A 26,693-nucleotide genomic window follows, 5' to 3' on the forward strand; every position below is an offset into this window, starting at 1 on the left:
GAAACCATGTGATAATTACACAACAGCTGCAGTTTGGTGGGAATGACTCTTTCCCCTTCTCCTGGAAGCCCAAGAATTGTACTAGGAAATCCAAGCAGTAGCATCACAATGGTGCAAAACGTGTGGCCAACTGGAGACGTACTGTGAGGCCAAGAGAGTCTGATTTTCAGGACCATTCATTTACAGAGAAGCTCTTTGTTAGACCTTGGAGGGGCTCTGGCCATGTGTTCATATCATTAAAATTTTCTGCAAAATTTGCAGAAGTAAAGCAATGTCGCTGCCACTAGCTGCCGAAGCCATTCTGTATTCTAGGCCTCTTCCGTCACCAGCCCCTCCCTCGGTGGTGCTGAAGTGGCACAGGTTGTTTTAGGAAGCCAGCTAAGGGGAGCTGGAATTGGACATACACCTCTCTGGGTTTGGAGAGATAACGTTTGTGGAACATGCATGGATTTGCATGAATGCCTGTAGCACTGTGCTGTCCCTGTCAACTCCTCTAGTGTCCCAGCAGTTCAGGGCCAGAGGTCATATTCCCATACGAGCCCGGAGTAAGCTTCTGGAAGTATGCAGGCAGGGAGAGGGAAACCCAGACTGACGTGTCCCTAGGCAGAAGGCACAACCTGAACATTCCCCAAAATGAGCACTTGTTTAAAATGGAAGGCAATGGATTTGACCCTCACCAAAATCTAATCAAAACCATCAATTTTAAGAAATCCCATCAATTGTGTTAGACTGAATTTTCTATGCTTTCTACAGAAAATTATATTATAAAATGTCATATATGGCCTTCCTCCCAAAAATTCATGGCCCTGGTCTAATGGTGAGAAAAATATCAGACAAATCCCAAGAGAGGGGCATTTTTCAAAGCATCTGACCAGGATTGCTCAGAACTGTCGAGGTCCTAAAAGGCAAAAAGAGTATGAGAAACTGTCATACCCAGGAGGAGCCCAAGGAGCCAGGACATGGTGTCCTGGTGGGGACCCTCGGACAGCACAAGAGCTTTTGATAAAATTAAGGAAATCTGAATACCCAATGAACTTTATAATATAATGTTTCAAAACTGGCTCACTAATTATAACGAGTACACCATGCCAATGTAAAGTGTTAATCCCAGTAGATACTGGGTTTATGCCATTTTTTTCTATGCATTGAAAACTGCTCTAAAAAGGTAAAGTTTGTTTTAAAATATCATAAGAAGAAGCAGTTAATGAGTATACAGCCCCAAACATGAAAAAACTCCTTATGGAGAGTAGGAAAAAATGTATACAATTTTAGGTTATTTTTCTGGACTTCCTGCAATTTAACAGGTAATTTCATGGGCAATATTTTTTTTCGTAGTTCCCTACTGCTGAAGACCCAAGAGAGCCCAGTCTTTAAAAATTCATAGTTTATTGTGGTTTCTGTTCTCAGTGTATAGAAACATTCATCTTTATATCCAACTTTGTAATCTTAAGAGGTCCCCTAAATTGTATAAGTTTCAGGCTCCACAAAACCTGGCTTCATCTTGGTTGCCATTGGTCACCTGGGAACAGTTAGAAAAAAGCGTCCAGTTCAGCAGTTGAGCACTGTTCTGTCTACACAGGGAAAGGGAGGGGAGCGATGGTTTACGGGATTCATAGGACAGCTCAGGCACTTACGTTTCCTGGGGGGAGGTGGATGGACCTCCATTAGAGATGCAGCCTCCAAACAGATTGAGTACTTTTTTTTTTACCAAGATGGCTGTGAAGGCAAAGAGGTTCCCGTTCCTCCCAAGGCTGAAGCCAAAGCCAAGCCTTCCGGAGCAAGAAAACAGTGCCAAAAGGCATCCACAGCCACACAGAAGGATCCGCCTGTCACCCACCATCTGGGGCCAAACCCACTGTGGCTCTGCAGGCAGCCCTGCTGTCTTAGGAAAGGTCCCCCAAGGTGCCAGTGTCAAGTTCCCCCGGCCACTGAGTCTGTCATGAAGAAGACAGAAGACGACAACCCACTGTGCCCCGAGGATGTGACGGCCCACAGGTGCCGTGTCACACAGTGTGTGAAGCAGCTGAATGGCACTGCTGTGGCCACAGTCCGTGCCCTCATCCAGCCTGATGGAGAGGAGAAGGCATTGTTCCACTGCTCCTGGTTATGATGCTCTGCACGCCGCCAAGAACAGTGCCATCACATACACGGAGTCCAGCTGGCTAACTCCACACGTGAGCTTTTTCTCCATAAGAAAAACAAGCACCCAGTCACTGCTACCTTCCCGTAACCCTCCAATTACCAAGGTCTGGAATTAAAAGCACCCTGGCCACGATTAAGTGATGTGACGGCACTTCACTTACCATGCTCAGAAACAACAGATGTAGAAGTCAGCAACAACCACAACTGGGCAGCTGGCAACCATAAGTGGGGATGTTTGAGACAAGGCCATTGTGAACCTGCCAATAGCTTGTCCCAATAGAGATTGACCCATCAGTTTTAGAAAGATGTAGATTTGGATTGAACCGGAACTAGCCATAAAATTTTCATCCAGCCAGAAGGTAAAGGAGCTGGAATAACTGAGAAGAAGTTCAACCTTCCATCAGGAAATTTGCTCCATTGTAACATCCAACTGGCTCTGGTTCACTGGGCTACTGAGATGTTTGGAAAAAAGAAAGTAGTCAAGAGGGCTAAGACTAGCTTCCCTCTCCTTAATTCACAAACTGGAACTCCTGACTCTGGAGTCTGGAACCCTCATTTAGTAGGAAAACTGAGAGCATGCCTCTCAGTCGTCATGATATCCTTCCATGGCGGTCATGGCCTGTACTGCCCAGGATGACACAGGGCTTCCCGCAGACTTGCCCAACCCCAAAGCCGTGTTCTTTCATTTATTTATTTTTAAGAGTTATCTGTTTATTTATTTGAAATGCAGAGAAAGAGAGAGAGAGAGAGAGAGAGAGAGAGAGAGATCTTCCATCTGCTGGTTCACTTCCAAAATGGCTGCGATAGGCAGGGCTGGTCTGGGCCAAAGCCGGGAGCCTGGAATTCCATCCAGGTCTCCCACATGGGTGCAGGGATCCAAGCACTTTAGCCATCCTCTGCTGCTTTCCCAGGTGCATTGGCAGGGAGCTAGATCAGAAGCAGAGACTAGAACCAGTGCTCCGATATGGGATGCTGGCACTGCAGGTGGCAGCTCAGCTCCCTACGCCACAATGCTGCCCCCAAAACCTGTGTTCTAAAGCAGGATGTAACAGGCTCTAGATGATGGCCACAGGACCACCCCACAAATTGTAAAACTTTTGAAGTGATTAGTGGGAATCTTTTTTTTTTTAAGTGTTTGTGCTGAAAGCACCTAGGAGAATTTTTAAGTCCAGCTTTCTTATTTCCACATGGAAAATCCAAGGTGCTAAGGAATGAGGTTGCTGCACAGGGTCCACATAGCAGCTTCAGCCAGAGGGAGCAGGAACTCAGATCTGATTTCTGCCTGCATGTAATCCCTAGTCTAAAGTTGTAAATCATATGCCTTAAGGGGTAGAGGCCAGGGCCAGGCACCCAGTTTGAGGAGACAGTGTCTTGGAGGGGAAAGGTGAGATGGCCAGCGACAGCGATCCATGTGTTATGGGATGAATTGTGTCCCCTCTCCCCTGCACTGAATTTGGAGAGAGAGAGAGAGAGACATCTTCCATCTGCTGGTTCATTCCCCAAGTGGCCACAACTGCTAGGGCTGGATCAGGCTGAAGCCAGGAGCCTGGAACTCCATCCGGGTCTCCCATGTGGGTGACAGGGGCACAAGGACTTAGGCCATCTTCCACTGCCCTTCCAGGCACATTAGCAGGGAGCTGGGTCAGAAATGGAGCAGCTGGGACCCAAACCTGCACCTGTATGGGATGCGGGTGCTGCAGGCTGCATGACAACGCCAGCACCAGAGATAGGGTATTTAGAGAGTTAACATTAGGGTAGGCCCTACTCCAGTAGGACTGGCATGCTCATAAAGGGGAAATGTGGACATGTACTATAGAGGAAGGATGCGATGAGACACAGGGAGAAGACAGCCTCCTGCTAGGCAAAAGGAGAGATCCGGGGGAGTCCCTTCCTTACAGGCCTCAGAAGGCTCCAACCCCACCCACAGCCACAATCTGTACTGCTCATCCCCAGAACCGTGAGACGGTTTTTTTTTTTTTTTTTAATGTATTTATTTGAAAGAGTTACACAGAGAAGGAGAGGTAGAGACAGAGAGAGGGGTCTTCCCTCTGATGGTTCACTCCAATTGGCCACAATGGCCAGAGCTGCACCAATCTGCAGCCAGGAGCCAGAAGTTTCCTCTGGGTCTCCCACGCCGGCGCAGGGGCCCGTGCACTTGGGCCATCTTGTACTGCTTTCCCAGGCCACATCAGGGAGTTGGATCAGAAGTGGAGCAGCCAGTCACCAAACCGGCGGCCATATGGGATGCCAGCACAGCAGGGGGTGGCTTAACCCGCTATGCCACAGCACAGGACCCAACAGTACAGTTTTGTAGCGAAGCCACCCAGTGTGTGACACTTGGGTACAACAGACTTTGAAAACTAACGCACTGCAGAACTTGAGACGTGCCTACGGAGGCTGAGGGCGGGTTGGAGAAGCTAGAGGCAAAAGGAGAGGCTAAACTGATGAAACCGTAGGCGGGGAGAAAAGACTGGAAAAGAGAAGCCAAGGACTAGCCAGATGGAAACCAATGAAAATGAAAGTAGACTCTATTTTTTTCCTCTTAATGGGAGTTTAGCTCTGGAAGATGAAGATCTAGAAAGAACTGTGCTGTTGGAGACCCTAGGTATGTGGGTCGCTCTCAGTACCCCTGAACCGCCTGCCCAGCAGCCGTGAGAGCAAACCGTGCTGCCACATTTAGGGAGGCGGCAGACATCCAAGGTGAGCCCTTGGGTATTGCTGGCTGGAGTCATCTGAGGAGGCTTGGGCGGCACCTGCTGTTGCCCCAGAGTGTGGGCCTCAAGACACCGGCATAGAGCTGTCCTCACCCGCATTTACCCGCTGTGCCTCAGTTTCCACTTCTGTAAAAGGGACATCATGGCAGCATCCAGCTCACAGCGTTGTGACGAAGATGAAGTAGGATAACGTGTGTGAAGTGTTTGTAACAGAGAAGCAGCCAGTGCTCAGCCAACGCCATATTATCTATTCTTAAAGGCGTTTTCTTGCAACAATATCTCCTGCGTCTGCTTCAAAGCAGTACTAGACGGACAGCCCTCCGCCAGCGCCAGCTGCGTCCCCAGGGCGCAGACACTGCTGTTCTTGCACGCCGAAAGCCCCGGGAAGGCGGAGCTCCAGCAGGGCCAGAGCTCTGCGTGGTCTGCAGGCCCCGGGCACTGGGCAGGAGAAGCCTGGCCTTGAGCAACGTCTAGCGGGCTCTCTCCCTGGCCCAGAGCCGGCCCGAACTGCCCAGGCAGGGTTGCTTCACGTCCCAGGGCCAGGGAGTGTGGCGAAAGCCCCTGTGGGGACCCTGGTGAAATCGGGTGAAAAGGGGGTGGCGCAGGTCGGTGCCAAGCAAACCTTCCGGGCCACCGGGGACTCTCCCAGGACGACCCCTGCCCAACAGGGGTCCCAGGGTTACTGGAGCTTGATGATCGAGACACCACGATGTACCCTTTGCCCTTCCCGGGACTCGTTACGAAACCCGACGGCACCGGGGGCCGCCCCCTGCGCCCAGCCAGCCACGCGGCCTCCGGCCTGGGGGCGGGGGCCTGCGCGAGGGGGCGTGTCTGGGGCGGGGCCTGCGGGGCGGGGCGGGGCGGGCGCGGCACGCGCGCCAGCAGTAGCCAGGCTTGGCCGCGACAGCAGCGGGGGCGCAGCCGGCGAGCGGCGGCGGCGGCGGCTGCGCCTTAAATAGCGTCCGGAGCCGGCGCGGGGCAGGCAGAGGGCTGCAGTGACAGCCGGCGGCGGCGGAGCGGCCCGGCCAGCGGAGGGGGTGAGTGCGCCTGCCGCGCGGACCTGCGTGGGTCTCCAAGCCGTGCGGGGATTCCAGCCGGTGCGTGGGGCTGAGGTTGCCCCGCCGGGCCGAGTCCCGGAGGAAGGCGGCCGCAGTGGCGACGCGTGAGCTGCCCCTCGGGTCTCGGGCACGTTCCGTTTGTCCGGCCTCGGCTCTGCGGCCTCGCTTCCCTCGGCGCGGGGAGGCTTCCAGGCCGCTCGAGCCGCGCCGCCGCCGCCGCCGCTTCCTGCGGCCGAGCCGGGGATGCCCGGGCGGCGCGGGCGGCGTGGCCCGGTGACGCGCGCCGCGGGACTGTCCCCATGTTTGTGCGCGGGGAGCTGGTCCCCGGGGGGCGGCGTCGGCGGGGTCGCGGCCACCAGCATCCCGTCTGCCCCCCCGGAGGCCAGGCGGCTCGCGTGCCCCGGAGCCATGGTGGCCCCTGCGGCGAGCGCTTGGCCGGAGGGTCGGAGGGAGCGGCGAGAAGCCGGTTGCCATCTGTGGGCATTCTCGGGGCGTCTCCAGGGGCGCTCCCGCAGCCCGTAGGGAGCCGTGATGGAGGCTGATGGAGGAGCCTGGGGCCGTTTGGGAAATAGGAAGCCGAGAGGCTGTCTGTCACCTTGCGGCGTAGACAGAGCGTGCCGGTGGACGACTTGGAAGACCACGTGGGTCGGAAGCCGAGACGGGCGCGCCGGCCAGTCGGGGTGTGTGTGTGTGTGTGTGTGTGTCTCGGGGCCTGGAGACCCCTCCCCACTCCCCCCCCCCGGGGGCGCAAGGTGATGGCGCTTGGCTGAGAATGGCCATTGTACGCGTGGCTTTGCAGGGCTCTGCTCCTCGGCGCAGGGGTCCCCGGAGGACCCCGATTCTCCTCACCCTCCCCTCCTTTCGGGTACTGACGCTGGAGGAGCAGGGGAGAAACTGGCCGAATCTCGCGCTGACACATTTCACAGCTTCGTCCGTGACCCTGGCCGTGAGAGCATTCATCAGCTTAACACAAGCCAAAAAAAAAAAAAAAAATCCCATCAAAAACTTTTCGTTGGTTCTGCCCCCCCCCCCACCTCCCGGCCAGGTGCTCGCTCGGGGCAGGTTGGAGCGGCTGAAGGTGTTCTGGGGGTGGACTTGGGAAGGCAGAGCTTTTTTGGGAGCCCTGGCTGGAGCGAGACAGCGCCAGGTGGTGTAGTGGAAAAGAGACGGGGCCAGCTCTTGGGAGATGTTCTTTCTGGTCAGGCCCAACTTGGGAAAACCCCATCCTGGTCCTTATTTGTGTAGAGACGGCCTCAGACTAAAATCTTGCATAAGCTAACATTTTGTGACTAGAAAGCCTTTGAATGCAGCACTCCTGCTCCTTAGAAATAAGGTATGCATAGGAAAGGTCTCTGATTTGTGAATTTACTGTAAATAGAGAGCACTTTTTAAAATCGCCCTTCCTCCATGATAATAAGCATTTTGACATATTTCCTTCCTGTCTCTGTTATGCATAGATTGGCAGCATTTTTATTATTATTGCAGACAACCTGGCTAAAAAGGAATCTCTGGGTTTTTTAATTTTTGGCGTTTGAGGGGTGACCGGTAACACATGTAGGTAGGGACGGGTATCTATTTATAAGGTCCAGATGGAGTTTTCCCAGCTACCTCTCTGCTTTCGGGTGAGGTTTGGGATAACCGAATGTGTGCCGGCATGCCATGGTGTTAGGCTTGCTCTGTGGGTTTTGCCGCATCTTCAGTCTTGATGTGACTGTCCTGTGGCAGGAGGTGGTGTGTTTGGGACAGGGACCCGGGAAAGGGGCAGATTCTCTTGCCATTACAGCTGGAGGTTTTTCCCTTCCACTCCTCCTTCCAGACTCACCTTTCTGGAAGGAGCAAGACTATAGGAATACTAGTAATCCCTGGGTATTTATACTCAACGACTGTAGAGGAACGTTCAGTTTTTAAGGTCACTTCAATTTGCTATGCAAGTTTGCCATTTAAAACATATTCATTATTCATTTAGCATTTATTATCTTATATATAATCAAAGTGCCAGGTGAGACTCCATCAGTTATGTTTTATGGACAGTCTAGTTTGCATGATGTAACGTGTAAGACTCCTGTGCTCCAAGACAGAGTTTTCTGAAAGGCAGCTCAGAGCTGTTGGTGTATCCTAAGCCTCTTTAAGCCTTATTCTCCCACAGGCAGTGGCCGGTCAGGAGATAGATTAAGGTGGGTAGATTAAAGTGCCAGAGCACCTTATTCTGATTGATTGATTGATTGATTGATTTTAAGCTATTTATTTATCCATTTGAAAGAGTTATAAATATAGAGAGATCTATCTGTTGGTTCACTCCACAGATGGCCGCAGTGGTCAGGCTGAAGCCAGAAGCCACGAGCTTCCTCCAGGTCTCCTATGTGGGTGGCAGGGGTCCAAGCATTTGGGCCATCTTCCCGTGCTTTTCCCAGGCCATTAGCAGGGAGCTGGATTGAAAGTGGAGCAGCCAAGACACGAACCAGTGCCCATAGGGGATGCCAGAGTCTCGGGCAGTGGCTTTCCCTGCTGTGCTACAGTGTGGCCCCACCAAGGATTTTACTGAAGGTTGTCAGTCCAGCTTGGTAGTTGCACAAACACGCTGGAGTGTCTTTGACTCCCTTGCTGGGAGGAGATTCTCCTTGTACATCCTCAGAAGCCTCAGGAGGATGACTTTGTTTCCCTGTGCTGGTACTTTAAAGGACTTCAGAGGACTTTTAAAGAAATGCAATCCCCAAAGAAGCAGCTGAGTTTTACAAACTAGAAGATAGAGGCCATTCTAATGAAGTTTGTGGCCCCAACTCTGATGTTGTCATTTTACACAAAATGGTGAATGCAAACTTTTAGGAAAGCTTAGTTCCTATGAGCCTCCCTCCCCCCAGTGATACATAGTAGCAACAAGAGAAAACTACCCTGCAATCCCAATTGTGAAGTTTTTGGCTTCTGACACCCTGAGCTTCGGGATGCAGACCACACGGGAGTGGGATATAACCTCTGGGGAGTCTGGAGGAGGGGAGGAGCATGCCGGAGCCTTTCCTGAAGACTGGCTGGCTTGCAGGGCAGCACATTTGCACGAAAACTTCCTTAGAGTAGACGTATGAATACATTAATCTGGAGGCAAATGTCTTGTCTCCGGAATCTGAGATTTCAAAGAGGTGGCTCTACCATCAGGTGCCTGGGCTGATTTGCTCTTCATGAGTTATTTGCCAGTCTTTAAGTTTTAAATAACATTTTGAAAGTTATCTATGAACTGAATCTCAACTAGTTACCCTAGAAAAATTACATTTTTTATATTATAAAAATAATGTGTGCTTATTATGGAAAACTTGGGAAATATAAAAAGAAAAAGAATGTCTTCCAGACACTAAATACAGTTAACATTTGTTGTATTTCCTCCCACTCTTTGTTTTTCTACAAAGGGTCAAAACAATTTTCTGGGAAATGTTGTTAATCAAAGATAAAAATTTTGACAGTTTAGGGCTGGCATTGTGGAACAGCAGCACTGGCATCCCAAATGGGCACCGGTCTAAGATCTGGCTGCTCTACTTCCTATCTAGTGAGACCCTGCTGCTCCACTTCCTATTCAGCCCCCTGCTAATGGTCTGGGAAAGCAGTGGAAGATGGCTCAAATGCGTGAGCCCCTGCACCCACATGGGGGACCCAAAGGAAGCTCCAGACTCTTGGCCTGGCCCAGCCCTGGCCATTGTGGCCATTTGGGGAATGAACCAGTGGATGAAAGAGCTCTTTCTCCTCCTTTCTAAGTAACTCTGCTTTAAAAAAAAAAAAAAAAGTTTTTTGACAACTTAATTTTAATCATCTATGTTAAATTGTGAACTTTTCCCCCATGTTGTATATTTTTCAAAAAACGAATTTTAAAGGTGAGTACATAATGTACTATATGGGATATTCATGCTTATTTACTTCTCCCCTGTTGTTGGCTATCAGGAAAAATTGTTCATTTTAGAACAGTTTACTAAAAATTCTTATTTATTTAAATATGTTTATTTTTAATTATGACATGTTCTATTATAAACCTCTTGAAGTTGACAATGGTCTGGAAATTATTTTTACACATGAATAGACTTTCATGGACTTCTGAGTTCATGTTTTCAGGTGAGAAAGTTGTTGAAATAAGAATTTCATGACTTGGCAAGGTAAATTGAAGGAAGTTAAGCCAAGAGGAAGAAAGGTGGGTTTTTAGGCCATGTCCTTATTCTGGGAGGGACTTCTGATAAGTGAATTATCTGTTCATTTGCATGATTTTGGCTGCTGTAGAAATTGACACTTTTCCCTTGGGCTTGTTGTGGGAGAAATGTTTTTGCAAATAAGGCCCAAGTACCCGAACACCATTTATTCTTTGATTCAGCAGAGGCAAGAGAAAGTTGCTGCAGGAACTGGTTGCTCCCTGGGGACTCAGTTGTTGCCTACCAAAGAGGGCGGTGCTGGCTGACAGTGGTGGGCGCAGCTGGCTGTGGATGGGATAGGCCCTGTTTGCACCTAATGGCACAAGGCAGTGTTCTTGGAGCTTCCGGTATGTCAGCTCAGTTAATCTTCCAACAACACTATGGTATGTCCTGCTCGTATCAACATTTTAGTACAGATAAAGGAACAGGTGTGGATTAAGTTGCCCAAATCAGGATTTGAAGCTAGGCAGTCTGGCTGCACTGCCTTTGCTTCTAACTGCTTGGCTCAGTTGTGCCTCTAAAGCTAGAAGGAGCCTCGTTCCAGCTTGTCAGCTGGCGGCAAGGCAGGCTGTAGCTGGCTCTCCGTTCCTCTGTTAGTGCTCCTTGATTTTCCCCATCTCATTTACACTCTGCTGTCCGTTTTTCCCTTTGTACCACTCGGGTGCTTAAAGGAACAACAAATTTTGATGAAGCTGGGTTCGTTGAATGACATCACTTGCTACAGAGCTACAACTTTGTAGAGAATGAAAGAACTCAGAGGCTTGGCCCGCTCTGGAAGCCGATCTTGGGAGGTGCGACTCAAGTGCCCAGGGTGCGGGTGGCAGAGCGCACGTTCCAGGTGGGAACACGAGTCCCAGCACAGCAGAGACAGGCGAGTGACGCTCGCTCGAGCAGGAGATGGCCTTACCACTGCACGGAGGTTTGCCCTCTGCCACCCATCTTAGAATACTTCTACAGGAGAATGACCTTCCAGATCATGTTGAAAATTTGATAGACAAGAGGCTCGATGTGTGACTTCACAGTGTGAAGGCAAGTTCGTATTCTTGGGTGAATTATGGGTCTCTTTTTCCCCAATGAACTTTCCCCAGTGAACTCATCCCCAAGATGAGCTGTAGATGGGGCAGGAGGGGGGGGTTGGGAATCCCAGATCACACGGGCACAGGCGCTGCCTCTGCCTCCCTGGCTACCTCTGAGCACTTCAGCACCAGCCCACGCTCTGTAGTAGCGTAACTCACTTGTTTTCCTGATCCAGAGACTACAGCGCAGGGAGACCGTGGTGACTAGCCAAGGTTGCACAACCTGCCTTCCCCTCTGGCCATGGCACACATGATGGAGTTTGTTCCTGGGCCTTGGCCTGTTCGAGGCATGGCTGGACTTTGGTGTCGCCCTTGACTTATGCCCCCAGATCCTGTCAGTCAGCGCCCTGTACTATTCTGAGCTACTCTGTCCGATGTTGCTCAGCACACACAGGTTTCTTCCTTCATTCCCAGTGTCACCACAGCCTGGCGTCCGGCACCTCAGGTTCAGCAGCAAAGAGCAGGACTGTGGTCCACCCTCCCGAGCCGCCGTCTTCCAGGCTCCGAGTCTTCCTTAAACTCGCCTGATCCCAACCTGCTGTTTCCCATGCCTCGCCCAAACCCTGACAAATGGGCTTCTGCAGAGCACGCTCAGGGCGCTTCCTAGTTCCCCCGGAGCTGCTCCCCGCCCTGCCTGCCCACCTCCCCTGGCTGGAATGCTGTTCCTCATTCTGCCCTCATTCCTCAGAGCTCCTGCTCTCACTTCACAGAGGCACTGTTCCTCCGTGACTCTTCCCTCTCTCAGACTCCATGTCATTCGCCGCAGCCCTGGGCTGACGTTCAGCAGCAATGCACGGACAGTGGCACTGGTGGTTAAAATACGGAAATCCTGGGCCGCTGCTGCGACTCACTAGGCTAATCCTCCGCCTGTGGCGCCGGCACCCCGGGTTCTAGTCCCGGTTGCTCCTCTTCCAGTCCAGCTCTCTGCTGTGGCCTGGGAAGGCAGTGGAGGATGGCCCAAGTGCTTGGGCCCTGGCACCCGCATGGGAGACCAGGAGGAAGCACCTGGCTCCCACCAGCTATGTTCTGAGCATGTGGAGACCTAGCCATTACCAGTTGGAGTAGTGTACATTTGAGCCATTCTTTTCAGTGTAGTTTCAGTTAGTTTGAGGAGCAGGTGGCTGTGGGCTTTGCGGGATGTGGGAGGGGAGATTAGTGTCAAGTTCTGCATAATCTTATATAACTGTACTATAGTCTTCGTTTACCTGGTATTCCTACTTAATTGTACCTTGTTTGTAGGTCGCTGGTGAAATGGTCAAACAGCTCTTTGTTCCATCTGTGGGTCAGTCTCCCCCATTGTGCCTCCGGCAAGCTTCTGAGGTGTGCCACCTGTGGAGCTGGCAAGGACCTCGTGCATCCAGCAGTCCAATCAAGCACCTCCCAGAGGAAGGAGCTGAAGCCCAGAGGGGTGTGGCCCAGCAGTCCAGAGTCACAGGTTGGACTCTGCAGAGGATGCCAGTGTTTTTCTTTGCTGGCATGAGCCAGAGCTGAGCTCCCCTCTCTAGAGTTCAGGCCAGGTGAGGCTCCTTGGTCCATGGGCCAGGGACTGAGGCTACCCCAGGACAGACTTCCTCAGATGAGGCCTGCCCCTGAGCCTGCCGTGGCCCTGCGGCCTTGACTTCCCTTCCTCCATAACAGCTCACCCAGACCATCTGGTCTCACGTGTGGCCAGGTGACAGTGGCCAGCCATGCTCTGCCTTCCCCACATCACTGGGTGAGATGTTGAATATCTTTGTTTCCCCCCAGTTAATGTCGCAGGCTCCTTTTGCAGGCTTTGCCAGGCTCTGTTCTTCTGCTTTCTCGGGGTGCTTCAGTATGCACTTTGATTTTTTTTTTTTCCCCTAGTAGGGATGCGATGGAGACTCTGGCTAGGCGAGTGGCCTGAGAGGCTGCAGACAGTCCCCAGGAGACTGAGAGCTGGTCTCCAAAATGGGGCACATGCATAGGTGTGGGTGTTCTGGGAGGGGGGGATACAAGATGGAAATAACAGAACGTCTATAGTTATATTTTTCCTTTCTTTCAAATTCCTATTTGTGTACTTGATAATGTTTGGGAAATACTTGTTGTGTATGCATGTATATAGTTTATAAATGAAAGCATTTACATATTAGGGGTACCTTGATTTATTTCTGATTAGGATGCTTTATCCAAAGCTTAAGAACTAGAAAGTGAACTCCTTCTGTACCATACTAGTACGGCAAGAGTCTTCCAGATGCAAGCATAGAAAGGAAAGAGCTCATTTTGTCAGTTCCAGGGGCCTAGAAACTGCTGCTCTGTGTAACCAGATTGTGATCCATGTCCAGATGGGTCCCTGACTTCAGGACTCAGGTTAAATCCTCAGTACGTTTCACCTTTGGTGCCAAAAACTTGACAGTGTGGAAGTTTCATTAAGGTAGGGGTTTTGTTTTTTCTCCATTGTTCATTTCTGTATGCTCTGACGCTGGAGCTATCACTGGCATATAGTGGTTACTAAGTGACTGTTTGCAAGCTGGAAATAGGGATCTTTTCTCTCTCTCTCTTTTTTTTTTTTAATGATTTTTATTGATATAAGGGGAACACATTTCCTGTGTTTCATATATGTGGATTTCAGAACATAGAGATGCTTCCCTCCGACCCTCCCTCTGCTTCCTTTTTTTTTTTTTTTCTTTATTTCTCAAGTTAAAAAAAATTTTGTTTATTTTAGACACACAGATTCCCCACCCACTGGTTCACTTGCCAAATGCCCAAAAAGAAGCCAGGAGCCAGGAACTCCATCTGGGTCACCCTTATGGATGCCAGGGACGCCACCACTTGAGCCATCACCACCAGGAGCTACATTAGCAGGAAGCTGGGGACTTGAACCTGTGGCCTGTGCCAGCAGGCAACCTGGCAGAGGTCGAGCCAGGCTGCGCCTGAGCACCAACACCAGGCACCCCCTCCCCACCCACGCACCAGCCCCAGCTCCGGCCTCAGCTCCGAGCGCAGTCCGTCTTGAGCATGGAGTCTGTCTTGAGCATGGAGTCCGCCAGCTGCTGCAGAAGAGCTTCGTCCTTGCCCACCAGCTTCCCGGGGACAGAAGGAGCCCAGCTGGGGCCGGAGCACTGCAGGCCCCTCCTGGAGAACTCCAGTGCCATGCCCCTGGGATGAGTTTAATGTAGAATGTTAGCAAAATGTTTACTGTTGTTGGAGCTAGAGCTGGAGTCATAGATACATGTTAGCTTTGTTAGACTATTCCGTTTACTATTGAATAGATTTAGTAATTTCCATAATGTATGTTTAAACAAAAAGGGAATATAGAGACTCAAAAACTAGTGTTGTTTATTGCAAGCAGGTAATGGCCAAGCTCCGTTCTTTCTCTCTTGTAAGTACTGGCTCATTGTTCCATGATCTTCTGCAACTTGTTAGATTTGTTTTGTGTTTAGCTTCCCCAGGGTCAATCATCTCTTCCTCTGGTGACCTGAACTTGGCGTAATTTCAGCTTGTGTCCCGTGGTTGTCACCAATACCTCTCCGATGCCTCCCCAAGCAGTGAGCAAAACCCCTAACCTTTCCTCTGTGTCACCTGTGGCTTCCTCGAGCAGCAGGCCCCATGTTCTGTAAAGGAACTGGCTGGTCCAGGAAAACTCACAGCCTAAGAATGGTTCGCAACTTCAGTGGCAGTGCCCTGTAAAACCTGTACCAACTCAAAATGGGTTCCCTCCAAATTTGGGAGTAGCTACGTGGAAGTCCCTGTGGGTATTCTAGCTGCTACTTACATCTGTCCCGCGAAGCCACTTCTCTAGTTCATCAGTCACCCTGAAACCCTGCTCTATTTTCAGAGGTGTCGGTAACCCTACCCGGCCTTGTGTCCTCTCTGGCCTTCTTATCCAGGTCACCGATAGCTGATAGCTGTGACCTCTCTGAGCAGCTGGGCCACAGGGCCTCCTTGAGGTCAAGGACTGGTCCCCCCAGCTGACTCTGGCAGCAACCTAGAGGACTCCATTAAACTATATGCCCGCTGGGCCAGGGCAGGCCTCCAGCCACAATTTCTCAGCCTGTTGGCAGGAGTGCCACTGTGTGCAAAGCAGAGTTTCCCCACCTCCGCGTCATGACACTGCCAGTCCTGACCCACCTGCCGCCCCCACCTCTGCCTGCCTCCATGCTCCTAGCATGGACTGGCTTTCAGCGCTGGCCTGCTTTGATTTGGCCTGGTTCCACCCTCAGCTCTCTGGACAGCCCTCCCTCGGGGCTGTGGCCCAGGCACAGAGTTTGCTCCCTCCTGCAGCTGCGGGGAGCACCAGGCCCCCGCCTTCCACGGTTGTCACGTCTGTTCTTGTGTAGTCTGCTTAACGGTTGTAGGCGTGTTTGCCTTCACTGACACTCCAAACTAGCTGAGGGCACAGAGAACGTTGTGGATGTTTTTATCCTCATGGCAGCATCCTCTTCTGTTTGTGAAGGGCTAAGGAGAGCTTTTTATGCCCCTGAAGTTTCCAGAGCATTGCTTGTTTATTTGCAATGGGGCACTCTTTCGAAGGAACACTCAGGTAGAACCAGGGCCCAGATATGTATTTTCTGGGAGGGGTTTATATCCCATCTGTCACTCTGGCTTAGGGACAGCGTGCCACCCTGCGTCCTTCATGGAGCAGGAAACTACTGATCTGACTCTGTTGTATCTTCTGTCTTGCAAAATTAAAAAAAAAAAAAATACAGTTAATGTTTAATATGACTGCACTTTACCACAATAAAAATGGTGAAGATATAGCAAAATTCAATGAATAATAAAAGAGTAATAGTAAAAACACCCATAGCTCCCCCCCCCCCCAAGTTGATGATTTTCAATAGTGACTATTTTCTTCATATGTTGCTGTTCCCAGGCATATCTGGATGCAGGTGCAATCCTGGCCATCTTTTGGCTTCTTGTACAGAGTCGAAGGTGCTCCCAGGGCTCCTGATGGCAGAGGATGGAGCCCTGCTCTGTTCCCACTCCATTGTATCTTCTCTGGAGCCCACACAGGCTCAGAGGCTGGCTCAAGATTATACAGCTTGCCAGGGGCCCAGCCCAGAAGCCAGAAGGCGATCTTCTTATGTCTGAGTCTAGGATTTGCTCCATGTTGCTGTTCCATTTATTTCCATAGTTACCACTAGAAGATGCTGGCTTTACAAAGAACCTGAGAGGACCACAGGTCATAGGGCCTCCTCTGCGTGCAATTTCTCAAACAAATGGACCTGCAGTAGAGGAGAGTTTCTGCCTATCGGGGGCCCAGCTCTGGCTGTTGTCAAAGGACATTTGATCCCCTTCCTGTGGACTTAGGGGGGATCTTGTTTCTTCAGATACTTTGTGGTTCATCCCAGTCCAGTGTGGAAGAAAGTCTTTTTCTGGATTACTTTAGTGGGAGAAGGAATGTTAGCTCCTTCTCTCACTGTTATAATAACAGGCCCTACTTGTCTTGCCCAATACCCTTCAACCAAGGAGTCATGTTCTTCACACTGCAGCCTTAGAGACAGAGTGAGGACTTCCCTGGGCTGAATGTCCTCTGGAACATGCCTCAGTAGAGGCAGTCTGTGAGTAGGAAGCTGCTTCGTGCAGAGGGGCTGGGGCAGCCGAACAAACAGGTCTCCTCCTCTCCATCAGCCGGAGCAGAGCTGAGCCACTGAGGCTTCTGTTCTGCCCAAGCCTGATGCCTTCTGCAGCTGTTAGCAGTGAACTTCCCCGCCTCGGCATGACATATGCGCAGAAATCACCTGGCAGTAGTAGACCAACATTAGAAGACAAACGGAATAATCTGCACTCTCTTAGGAAATTCTTTCTAATGGAAGCGTTCCATCTTAAATACCTCCCCCTGAACTTGAACCTTTCTGTCCCACACAAAGGCATTGGCATGACCAGGCTATCTTCCTCGGGCACGTGCTAACTGTAATTACCATTTTCACAGGTGGATGTCCAGGACAGGCCTTCGTATCTCTGAGTGAGGCGAGGAGGAGGAGGCTGTGTGCTCCAGGGAAGGTTGGGTGGGTCCTGTTGCCAGTGGGCCACCCACCCAGCTTAGGATTTCAGGAGCACCCTCCTCAGGAGAGCCCTTGCGTGGTGCTACAGCCTACATGCTGGAAGAAACCCACTCTGCTTCTCTGGTTTGGAGGACCCTGTTTTCTGTTGTAGGAAACACGTGTTTAGAAGTTGGAGGCCAGCCCCACATGGGGCTCTGGGCTCCAGCTCTCCTGGCATTTGCTATTTTCCCAAAGAAAGGCATGGCATTAGTCTCTTCCCTTCCACTTTGCTTCAGGAAGTCAACAGTCCTGTGAGAAATGTCTAAATGTCTTCTAAAGCCAAGAGAGGGCCCGTGCAGGGTTCTCAGGATGACATTATACCTGAGTGAGATCATATGAGGAAGAAACATCCATGGGGCAAGACAGTGTTCTCCTGTGGCTTTACATAGTGACTTGCAGCTTTTTCTTATTTCCTCTAAATCACCTTGGAGGTGCTCTGCCCTCCCTCTGTACACTGACTCATAGCCACCCCCTGTGGAGCTAGCCGGGAGAGGAAGGAGGATACTGGAGTCTGGAAATGCTGTGAATGCCTGCCTCTTCCGTGGAGAGCCACTGTGCTGTCAATGCAAGCGATGATGCAGTGCCTATGTGGGGCCAGGCACTTTGTGACACATGGTTTGGGTGGGAGTTGGCTCCCTAGTGTGGCAGTGTTGAGGTGGGTCACGGTACCAGGTGAATCAGTCACAAGGGCACCTCTCTCAAAAGGGATTAATGCTGGTCTCAAGAGGACTGGGTCAGTTCTCAGGAGAGTGGCTTCTGGTAAAGTGAGGCTGCCCCCCACACTTGGCCCCTTCTGCAGGGAGCTGTTTCCCTTTCTACTTCCTGGTCATGTTGTGACACAACCCAAGGGGGTGAACAAATGGGGCTGCCCAGTGTGGGACTTCTGCCCTCTCAAACTGTCAGCTAAACAGATCTCTTTTCTTTCTAAAGTACCCTGTGCCAGGTATTTTGCTACAGCAACATGAAATGGACGAAGGCAAGTACACGGGCATATAAAAGCCAGCCCTGCTGTGTAGGATACAGGGGGAGCTAAAGACCCTACCAGGATGCACATCAGGTATTGCTGGGGTCCAAAGGCAGGACTGGTTGCTAGAGAACATGGCCTTGGCCTCCCCGTGGTAGGATTTGTACATCTCGGGAACGCACACTGTAAGTGAAGGAGGCAGTGAGCCAGTCGGCAATGCCGAGCCTGCCCTGGCCATAGGGAAGACTTTACTGAGGCAGGGCTGTGGGGGGAGCAGACAGGACGGGAGCCCCGGGAGGGGCATGCGCACTGACACCCGCCTCCATGCAGGTGTGAGAAGTGCGGGCCGACCGGCCGTGGAAGCTCTTCCTCCTCACCCATGAAGGAAGGCTCTCAGGACCCTGGAAAGTGGGGCTGGTAGCGCCCCAACTCCCTTCCCCATTCCCATCGCTGATTCTCCCAGGCTCAGAACCCAGCCCTTCAGTGTCGTACCTTTTGTGGGTTATTTTTTTTTCTTTTTGCATTTCTATCTTGGTCTCAAAATCTTAGCTTTAAAAATAATAGAGAGTAGAAACGATTAAAATACTTTTTTATTGTGGTAAAATACACTTAACAGAAATTTTACTGTTTTAAACATTTTAGAGTATGCAGTTACATAATGGCATTAAGTACTTCACAAAATTGTATAACTGTCCCCACTTCATAGTTCCAAAACTTTCCTTTATACCACACAAACTCTGTGCCCGTGAAGCAATATCTCCCATGCCTCCTTTCCCCCAGTAGCCTCTGTCCCACTCTCTGGCCCCACAGGTTTGGATTGCCATTCCAGGCACCTCATATGAGTGAGGTCACACAGTCTTTGCCCTTCTGTGCCAGGCTCGGTTCACGTAGGGTGATGTCCTCAAGGCTCTCCGTGTCATGGCAGGTGTCTGAATCTCCCTCCTTCTAAAGGCTGAGTCCTGTGGATCTATATGCACATTTTTGTTTGCCCTTTCATTCGTCGGTGGACATTTGCCTTGAGATCCTGGCTTTTTAAGCATCGTGTGGCATGGCTTTTGTGGTCATCAGTCTTGCCAGTGGCCTTGGTCGGATTCTGAATCACTGCATGCCTGGGTTGTGGCACTTGCCGCCCCAGGCCCCAGGCTCCAGGCTTTGGCTTCAGACCTGGGTTCTAGTCCTGTGCCTGTATGGAGCAGGGACGGGACATGCACCTCCACAGCCTGGTTTTCTGATCCTTGAATTGAAGGCAGCAGCAACCCCGTGTGGACTGCATTCAGTCATCCTGTGTGTGATTGCTTAGCCCTGAGCCTGCCACAAAACAGTACTCAGTGCACAGCATTCTTAAGGAAGGTACAGCTCCACTGGTTTCCCCAAGCACCTTCCTGTCTGGTCCAGCCCTGTCACTTGTTCAGATTAGTTTGCCAGAAGTTCTGGCCATGGGGTAGGGACTTGCTTTAGTCATCTTGTTTCTATCCCCACAACATGGAGCGGCGCTGCTTTTCTGAGCCAGCACTCATCCTCGGAGGCCCCGTTCAACTCCATCTGCCTTTCTCTGCTTTCTCTGCTCTTATTCTCCTGGTGGTAGGCTGCTGTGTGCACACATTGTGCCGTGGACTGGATCTTATTCTCGTTTTTCAGCTTGCACCCCCATCTGAATGCAAAACAATTCATATGCCCCAGTCTAAGTTGAGGGTTTCCCTAAACCACTCTTTCAGTCCTCAAAGTTCTTCCCAGGCTGTCTTCATGTGGAAAACCAACATCAGGCAGAGGAGGTACCTGGTCCTGAAACCTCTGCCAACTCTAGTCCCGGTCCTTAAGAAGCTCAATGAGCTGGACTTGGGTTGTTCTAAAGCAAAGGCATTTAATACTAGCTGGGTAATTATTTCTTGAGGTTTGACTTTAACAAGGGCCAGTGTTGAATATTATTGTAAAAAGTTTTTAAAAATCAGTTTGAAGAGAATGAAGTATGAGGTTTAATTATATGAAGGTGGATCCATAGGATTACTATTTTGTGTGTGTTTTCCTAACCTTGCACACTTGCGTTCTTGTGACTTGGCAGAGTTTGTTCCAGAAATAGCTACATCTATGACTTTAAAAAATGTTTCAGCTTAAATGGAAAAGAAAAATGTAAAGAGGTGCAGATCTAGCACAGAATCGTTGGGCACCTCCAAATGTGACTTGAGAGGTGCCTAAGACCACTTTGAAGTTTGAAGGTGCGTGTCCAAGGCATTTGAATAAAATGTTAATAAAATATGAATTTACAGAAGCAGCATTTCTACAGTAATTGAGTTTGTCATGCGACTTAAACATGAGAGCACTTCAACAAGCCTGGGAAAGTGAGTTAATAGAAAAGTTTATTTTGGTGAAAAATGCTTTGAAATCCGTGTATAAGATTTTTCATAATATGCATTTTCTATGAACTTTTTGAAGACTTTTCCTGTGTAGTTTAGTGAATACAGAAGCTGCTGTGAGTTAATATTTGGCCATTTCATCTGCATCCCTAAAAATGTTTCTGTTCAAGTTGAACAGGCATTATATCTGGGATCTCGTGACTTTGGGGGAGCACCCATGACAGTTGTAACAGAGGCTTTGCTTCTGGAAGCTTTGGGTTGTGCTCCTCGGAAAGCTTTAACAGGTGGGTAGGGAGTAGATGAAGTGTAGAAGTGCTCAGCTGACTTGAATATTTTAGCAAATCCACTTTATAAAAACAGGGCATCTCGGCTCTGTTTCCACTTTGTGTGCTCCTGAAAGTTGAGTTGGAAATCCACAGGATCGCTTTAATGAAAAGTTAGAACCCAGTGGTTTAGGTTTATTATAACCTAGTTGGGAAGAAAAGTCCCAAGGCAGTGGATGAGGATATTCATTCCCTATTTGTGCATAAGAGCCCAAAGTGCCGCCAAAAGGCTTTTTTTCTTCTGAGCTGAAGGAGAAGCTGGGTGAGGGGCAGCGACCGCAGTGAGGGAATCCTGTGTAGGCTGGCATTTGGACAGCGACCTCTGCTTCCCTCTCAAACCCAGAGCCTCTGGCATCTCTGGAGCTCCTGGGCCTCCGTCTCTCGAGGGACGGCCTGACTGCTCTTTTGGTTCAAGAGGCAACGGCTTAAGCAAATCTAGCTTTAGGTAATTTGCCAACCGGGGTTAAGGAGCATGCATCCAGCGGCTCTGGAGTGGCAAACTGAAAGGCCAGCAAGTGGTCAGGCTGCTGTCCTCTTGTTCCTTTCGGAGGCCCGAGCTCTGCCCAGCGAGTGCAGGACAAAGGGGGAGCTTTGAGCCTCTCTAAATGGCCCATTGTCCAAGGGAGGAGGTGGGGCAAGGAGTGGCTGCCTCTTGCCAGCTTGGCTGCACCAAGGAAGGATGTCAGGGTTTCGTCACTGGCTGCTGCTGGGCCGAGGGTGATATTTCTGTGGGTTGTTTGAGGGTGCATTCCTGGTGAAGTGTTCCATCAAGCTGCTGTTCAGCGTGAACACTTGAGGAACTTCCGAAGAAGTAGTCAGATCACCTGTATTTTTGGTTTATAAATGACAAGAAGAAAATAAAATGCTCGTGTAAGTATAATCTTGCAGAATTGCAGGAGCTCTGTGTGTGTGTGTGTGTGTGTTGGGTTGGAGTAGTGGGGGGCACGTAAAGAATGATACCCTGATGTGTTACCTCTGGCTGGGAACCACCATTTTCGTGGCGCAGGCTAAGTGGTAAGAGGTGAACCCTTGTGTACACTGGGCCTTGAACCCACCTGCTCAGAGGCCAGGGTGATCAGATGAATGCTAACATTTACGTTGCAGTGGATTTGGGATGCAGACCCTTAGAAACCTGATCTTGTGGTTTCCAGCTGTGGGGTTCCCGTGTGCCAGGCATTGTGTGGGTGTCCTCAGAGGAGAGGGTTGGTGGCCCAGCAGAGGTTAGGAATCACTCACGCAGACTGGATTTAGTCAGGCAGGTTCCTGTTTTGAGTACCTTGGGGAAGCTCCGGGGGTCTTGGGCCTCGGCACCCTCATCGTCACTTTCTTGTTGTGATGTGCAGAGAAGACCAGACATGGAAGCCCTTCTGAAACACCAAATAAATGCCAGCTATGTGGCTAGCTGTGCTGTCTGGAGTCTGGGCCGGCTGGCACGCGGCTTCCTGTTTTCTGACACGCATGCCCCCCAGTTTCTCTCATGCTGCCCTGCCGCATCTCTGTCTGCCCAGGTCTATTTAAAGGCGTCCTCGGCTCTGGTTCTTTACGCAGGCTTGTGCCAGATTTCCCTGGCCCCGGTTATGCTCCCTGTCATTTTCGGTTTCAGATTCCAGATATATAGGAAATCCAAAAGACCCAGCTGAGCAACCCACTTTTTTGTAGGTGTGGGGAGGAAGGGCGTACAGGAGCAGCAGCAGAGAAGGGAGAAGCCAGCAATCAGGAGCCTTGTCTGTCCCCCTGAGAAAGACTGGCTTCGTAAGCCTATAAGCCAATTGAATCATATTTTTAGAAAGCAGCAGTGTGACTTATGTGCCTGGGAAATCAACTCCCTTAGATGATGGTTTGCAAATTTGCTTTTGAAAGAATAAAATAAATATTCTGACTAGAACGTCTCTGGAATAAGAATGATATATGTCTCTGAATTCTAAACATTCGTTAACAAGTATGTGTGTCTTAATATTTCTTAGAGACCTGTTAGGACTGAATCTTAAAGTATGGTGCCTGTGTTCACATAAAGCATGCAAAGACTATTCATCGTGTTCAATTTTCTCTGCAAGTCTGCCTTCCTATTTGTATAACTCAAGTACTTTGTTCTTAATAGCGAGGTAATAGAGGGGAAAAGATTTCTAAGGTTATGATGTACATGGATCTAAATGAGGAAATATCTTAGTTCTTTGTGCATAGGCTATAGTTTTCCAATGTACAGTTGCAGCTTGTTACCTGGCTGCCAGTAAGAGGCATGAATTGAACTGTGGCTTGTCATTGTCACCCAGTAAATGTTAGAATTTGGCTGGATCTAAGGGCTTAGCATTACACATTAGTGTCTAATAGAATCCCCTTGCGTGCATGCATGCTACTACATCTGAAGTTTTCTCAAGTTTTTTTTTTTAAAACCTTTTTCTCTAAACTTATTAAACTTTCTTAGTATAAGGCAGGCTGTGGCTTTGCTTCTGCTGATGCTTGAAATAAACAAATTACTCACGTCTGGCTGTGTTTGTTTACAGAGGAATTCATATCTCATTGAACAAACCCCTGTAAATTCACAGTTAGGTTTTATGGAAATGAGTTCAGGGGCTTTGAAAAGTCAGAAGGGTGTGTGTGGTGGGGGTGGCTACTCCCATTCACACTGAGAGTATGAGAGCAGGCGATGATGTGAGGGCGGGCCAGGCTTGCACGTTAGGTTCCTGAGGTTGCTTTGCATTTTAGAGTGGCAGGATTGTTTCTGACCTGCAGCACTCCAGCCAATAGGACCTGGACTTGATCTGTCTGCTTATCTCTGAGGTCTCTCAAAGGCCTTCCCTTATGTCTGGCAGACTTAACTTGCCCAGCTTTGTATCATCCCCTTTAGATGGTTAACCCATTGAAAGCCTGGTCCAGGTCATTAGCCCTGTCTCTCCAGCTCCTAGCGCAGTGCCCCGCACACACCGGACACTCAAGTGTGTCAAACGTCAGGAGCAGCTCAGTTCCTGTGAATTCATCCAGAATGAATGTGCTGTGAGTGCACTCTGGGCAATCTGCTTCTCTCTGGGTCATGTTGCCTATTAGTTAGACATGCCACCCAACATCCGATCCCGCATTTCAGTGGTTTACGATAAATATGCCCATTGTCTCTTCTTATTGGGAAGCTGAGCAGAAAGAAAACAGTATCTGTTTGCAGAACTGGCACTGGCAGCCACACTCACTGATGCCTGTCCCTGCCCATGGGTGGAGCAGTGGGGTGACTCTGCTGCCTGCTCCTCATTGGCCCATCCTCCACCCCCGTTCTCCTGAGAAGTCAAGTATGGATTTTGCCTGCTAGTTACCTTTAGCCCAGTGGGCAGCCGCAGAGACCTCGGCATGTGACTAATGCCCTGAAAGACCTTGGCAGGCCGGGTAAGCGCCGGCTGAGCTCCTGCAGCCCCACCCCCTCGTCGCCCTTTTCTGTTGCTGCAGTGGCGTGTCACCTAGCAGTCAGCTGTCGGTGGCACAGATGGTGAGTGGCTTTGTAAGTACTGCTGCTTTCTCTCCAGAACTAGGACCTGAAGAGACTTGCTTATCTGCTCGTTCTCTGTTGTGTTAAACCTTGAATTCTCCTCCGTGTGAGTGTGTGTGTGTGTGTGTGTAGCCCATGATTGAGTAAGCCGAGCAAAGATATCATACTGGGTCCTGTAGTATTGACAGCCAGAAGAAACAGCTTGATATCCTGCTATTCTGAGCAAAAAAAAAAATCTATTCCAGTATAGACTATAGAGGATTTCTATTTTTGAAAAAAGATACTTTCAATCTCGTGATTCAAATATTAAAAAGAATATATGAGTATAGTAAATAGCTCACGAATACCATCTGAACTTGGAGTTAAAATGTTAACACTTGTTGCATTGCCAAAAAGTTTTTGAGAAAACTCTTCCAGATCATTTACTATTATTTCCTTCTCTTTGGGGCCAAACTTGAGAGTAGTTATTCATCAATATTTTTCTAATTGTAATTATTCCCACTGATTTTCTGCACCGCATGTTGATTTTATATATTAATCTATATATAAACTGTGACATTCATTTGGGACTTTAAGTTTTTCTATGTAGATGTATCAGGTTACCCATCTAAGTTTCTTGTGTGTATTTTAGCTCCTGACTTTTTTGGTAAACTCCTTGTAGGCAAGCATCATGTTTATTGCCTTCGGACCTTACAGTCTTGCACTTCACACTAGTCACAGGGCATTGGTAAAGGAAGTAGTGATATCTAACCTTTGCTGAGCGCCTCCTGGTGTGTGGCACCTTCCTAAGCACTTCATGTGAATCCTTTAGTCGTCATAAAGGCCTCACAGGATAGGCAGTATTGCCACCTCCTACTGTAGATGAGAATCCTGAGGTCCGGAGAGGTGAAATAGTTTGTCCTGGACCATAAAGCTAGTGGAGAAGCAAGACAGGGCTCCAGACTCTAGACTCTTAACTGTTCTGTACTTTCTCTCACATACTGTGCTATAACCTCTTGCAAGAGAGCCGGTGTGTGTTTTAAAGTTTTTGCCTACCATTTTCTTTGTTTATTCACTGTGGATATAATATCTTAGGGAATATAAAAGAAAACGATCTTATCAGGAAAGCTAACTATAGATTTCCCAACATTTATATTGCCACCCTGTGGCGTGACCAGTGCAGGGAAGGGAAGGGAAGAGAGGTGTAGAAATGTAGATCGGGTCTGTTTTACCAGTTGGGGAACTTGTCCTGAGATCTGTTGGAAGAAATAGAAACTGATGGCCCTTAGGTAGTTTGGTCTTAATTGGTCCTCTCCGCTTGTATCCCTAGTAGTCTTGATAATGAGACTTGAGTGTATTTGATTAGGTGGAAGAGAACAGAGATGTGATGTCAAGGAATAAAATAGAAACTCATACCACTTATGTGAGCATTTTATGATGAGAATTCTTTGTGAGTAAAATCCTTTTGATGTGGTTAAAGAAAGCAAGATAATTTTTAACACAAGATAATGGAAAAGTAGAACAGAAATGAATTATTAAAATGGTTTTAGAAAATGAAATTTGACAGCCAGGGAAAGACCGGGGCCATTGGACTGTGGGTTTGACGCCTGGTTTGGTTGTCCAGCAGCCGTGTTAGATGGCTGGCCTGTGGGAGCTCTGGAGAGCCATCTGCCTCCCTGGAATGAACACACCTCCTCTCTCTCTCCTGACAGAATTCAGCTTGGGGAACCACCAACACAGGACCATGCAAGCCCACGAACTGTTCCGGTATTTTCGAATACCAGAGCTGGTTGACCTCCGGCAGTACGTGCGCACCCTTCCCACCAACACGCTCATGGGCTTTGGAGCTTTCGCGGCACTCACCACTTTCTGGTACGCCACGAGGCCTAAGGCCCTGAAGCCACCATGCGACCTCTCCATGCAGTCAGTGGAAGTGGCGGTAAGTGGAGGGCCCAGCCTGGGTTTCTCTGCATTTCCTCAGATTAGTCAAACCCCTCTGAACATGACCCTGGCCGAGACCACAGTCACAATCAAATTAACCGTGTGTGAAGACACTTTGTACATAGAAATGTGTGCAAGAGACAGATGGCAAACTGAGGTAGAGGCCAAAATATAGGGCACAGGGACAGATGAGGTGATATACGTTGGTTGTCTATCCATAGTCACACAGAAGATCATTCCAGAAATCACGTTGAGTTTCCACCCTGTGCTGGGCACTGTGGCAGGCCCAGAGGGTTCATGAGGCGAAAGATAGCAGAGTCCCTGTGCTCACAAGGGTTGTATTCTGGTAGAGAAGTGTCACACACATGTGGCGGAAGGAGGACTTTCATTTGTTCATCTCATGCTCTGGACACATCCTCAAACTGTTGAAAGGGACTCTGAGATTTCAGATAAGATACGCCTGGCACAGGGACTTAACAGGTTAACAAGCTGCAAGATACAGGCTAGGAGGTGA

General features: G+C 49.5%; 1 protein-coding gene across 3 annotated transcripts in view; it reads left to right on the forward strand.

The window, feature by feature from the left end:
• Positions 1-26,693, forward strand: part of ACSL1 (acyl-CoA synthetase long chain family member 1) — a 130,452-nt gene that overhangs the window by 59,137 nt on the left and 44,622 nt on the right. For 2 of the 3 annotated variants that reach the window (XM_062213630.1, XM_062213631.1), the window contains exons 1-2: positions 5,781-5,893; positions 25,951-26,177. In XM_062213630.1, the coding sequence (XP_062069614.1) occupies positions 25,983-26,177 (195 nt within the window). In that variant the 5' untranslated portion in view covers positions 5,781-5,893; positions 25,951-25,982. Of the gene's footprint in view, positions 1-5,780; positions 5,894-25,950; positions 26,178-26,693 lie in introns of those variants that run through there. The other variant, XM_062213632.1, reaches the window with a different exon arrangement.

The sequence above is a fragment of the Lepus europaeus genome, chromosome 16 (genome assembly GCF_033115175.1).
Source record: "Lepus europaeus isolate LE1 chromosome 16, mLepTim1.pri, whole genome shotgun sequence".
NCBI lineage: Eukaryota > Metazoa > Chordata > Mammalia > Lagomorpha > Leporidae > Lepus > Lepus europaeus.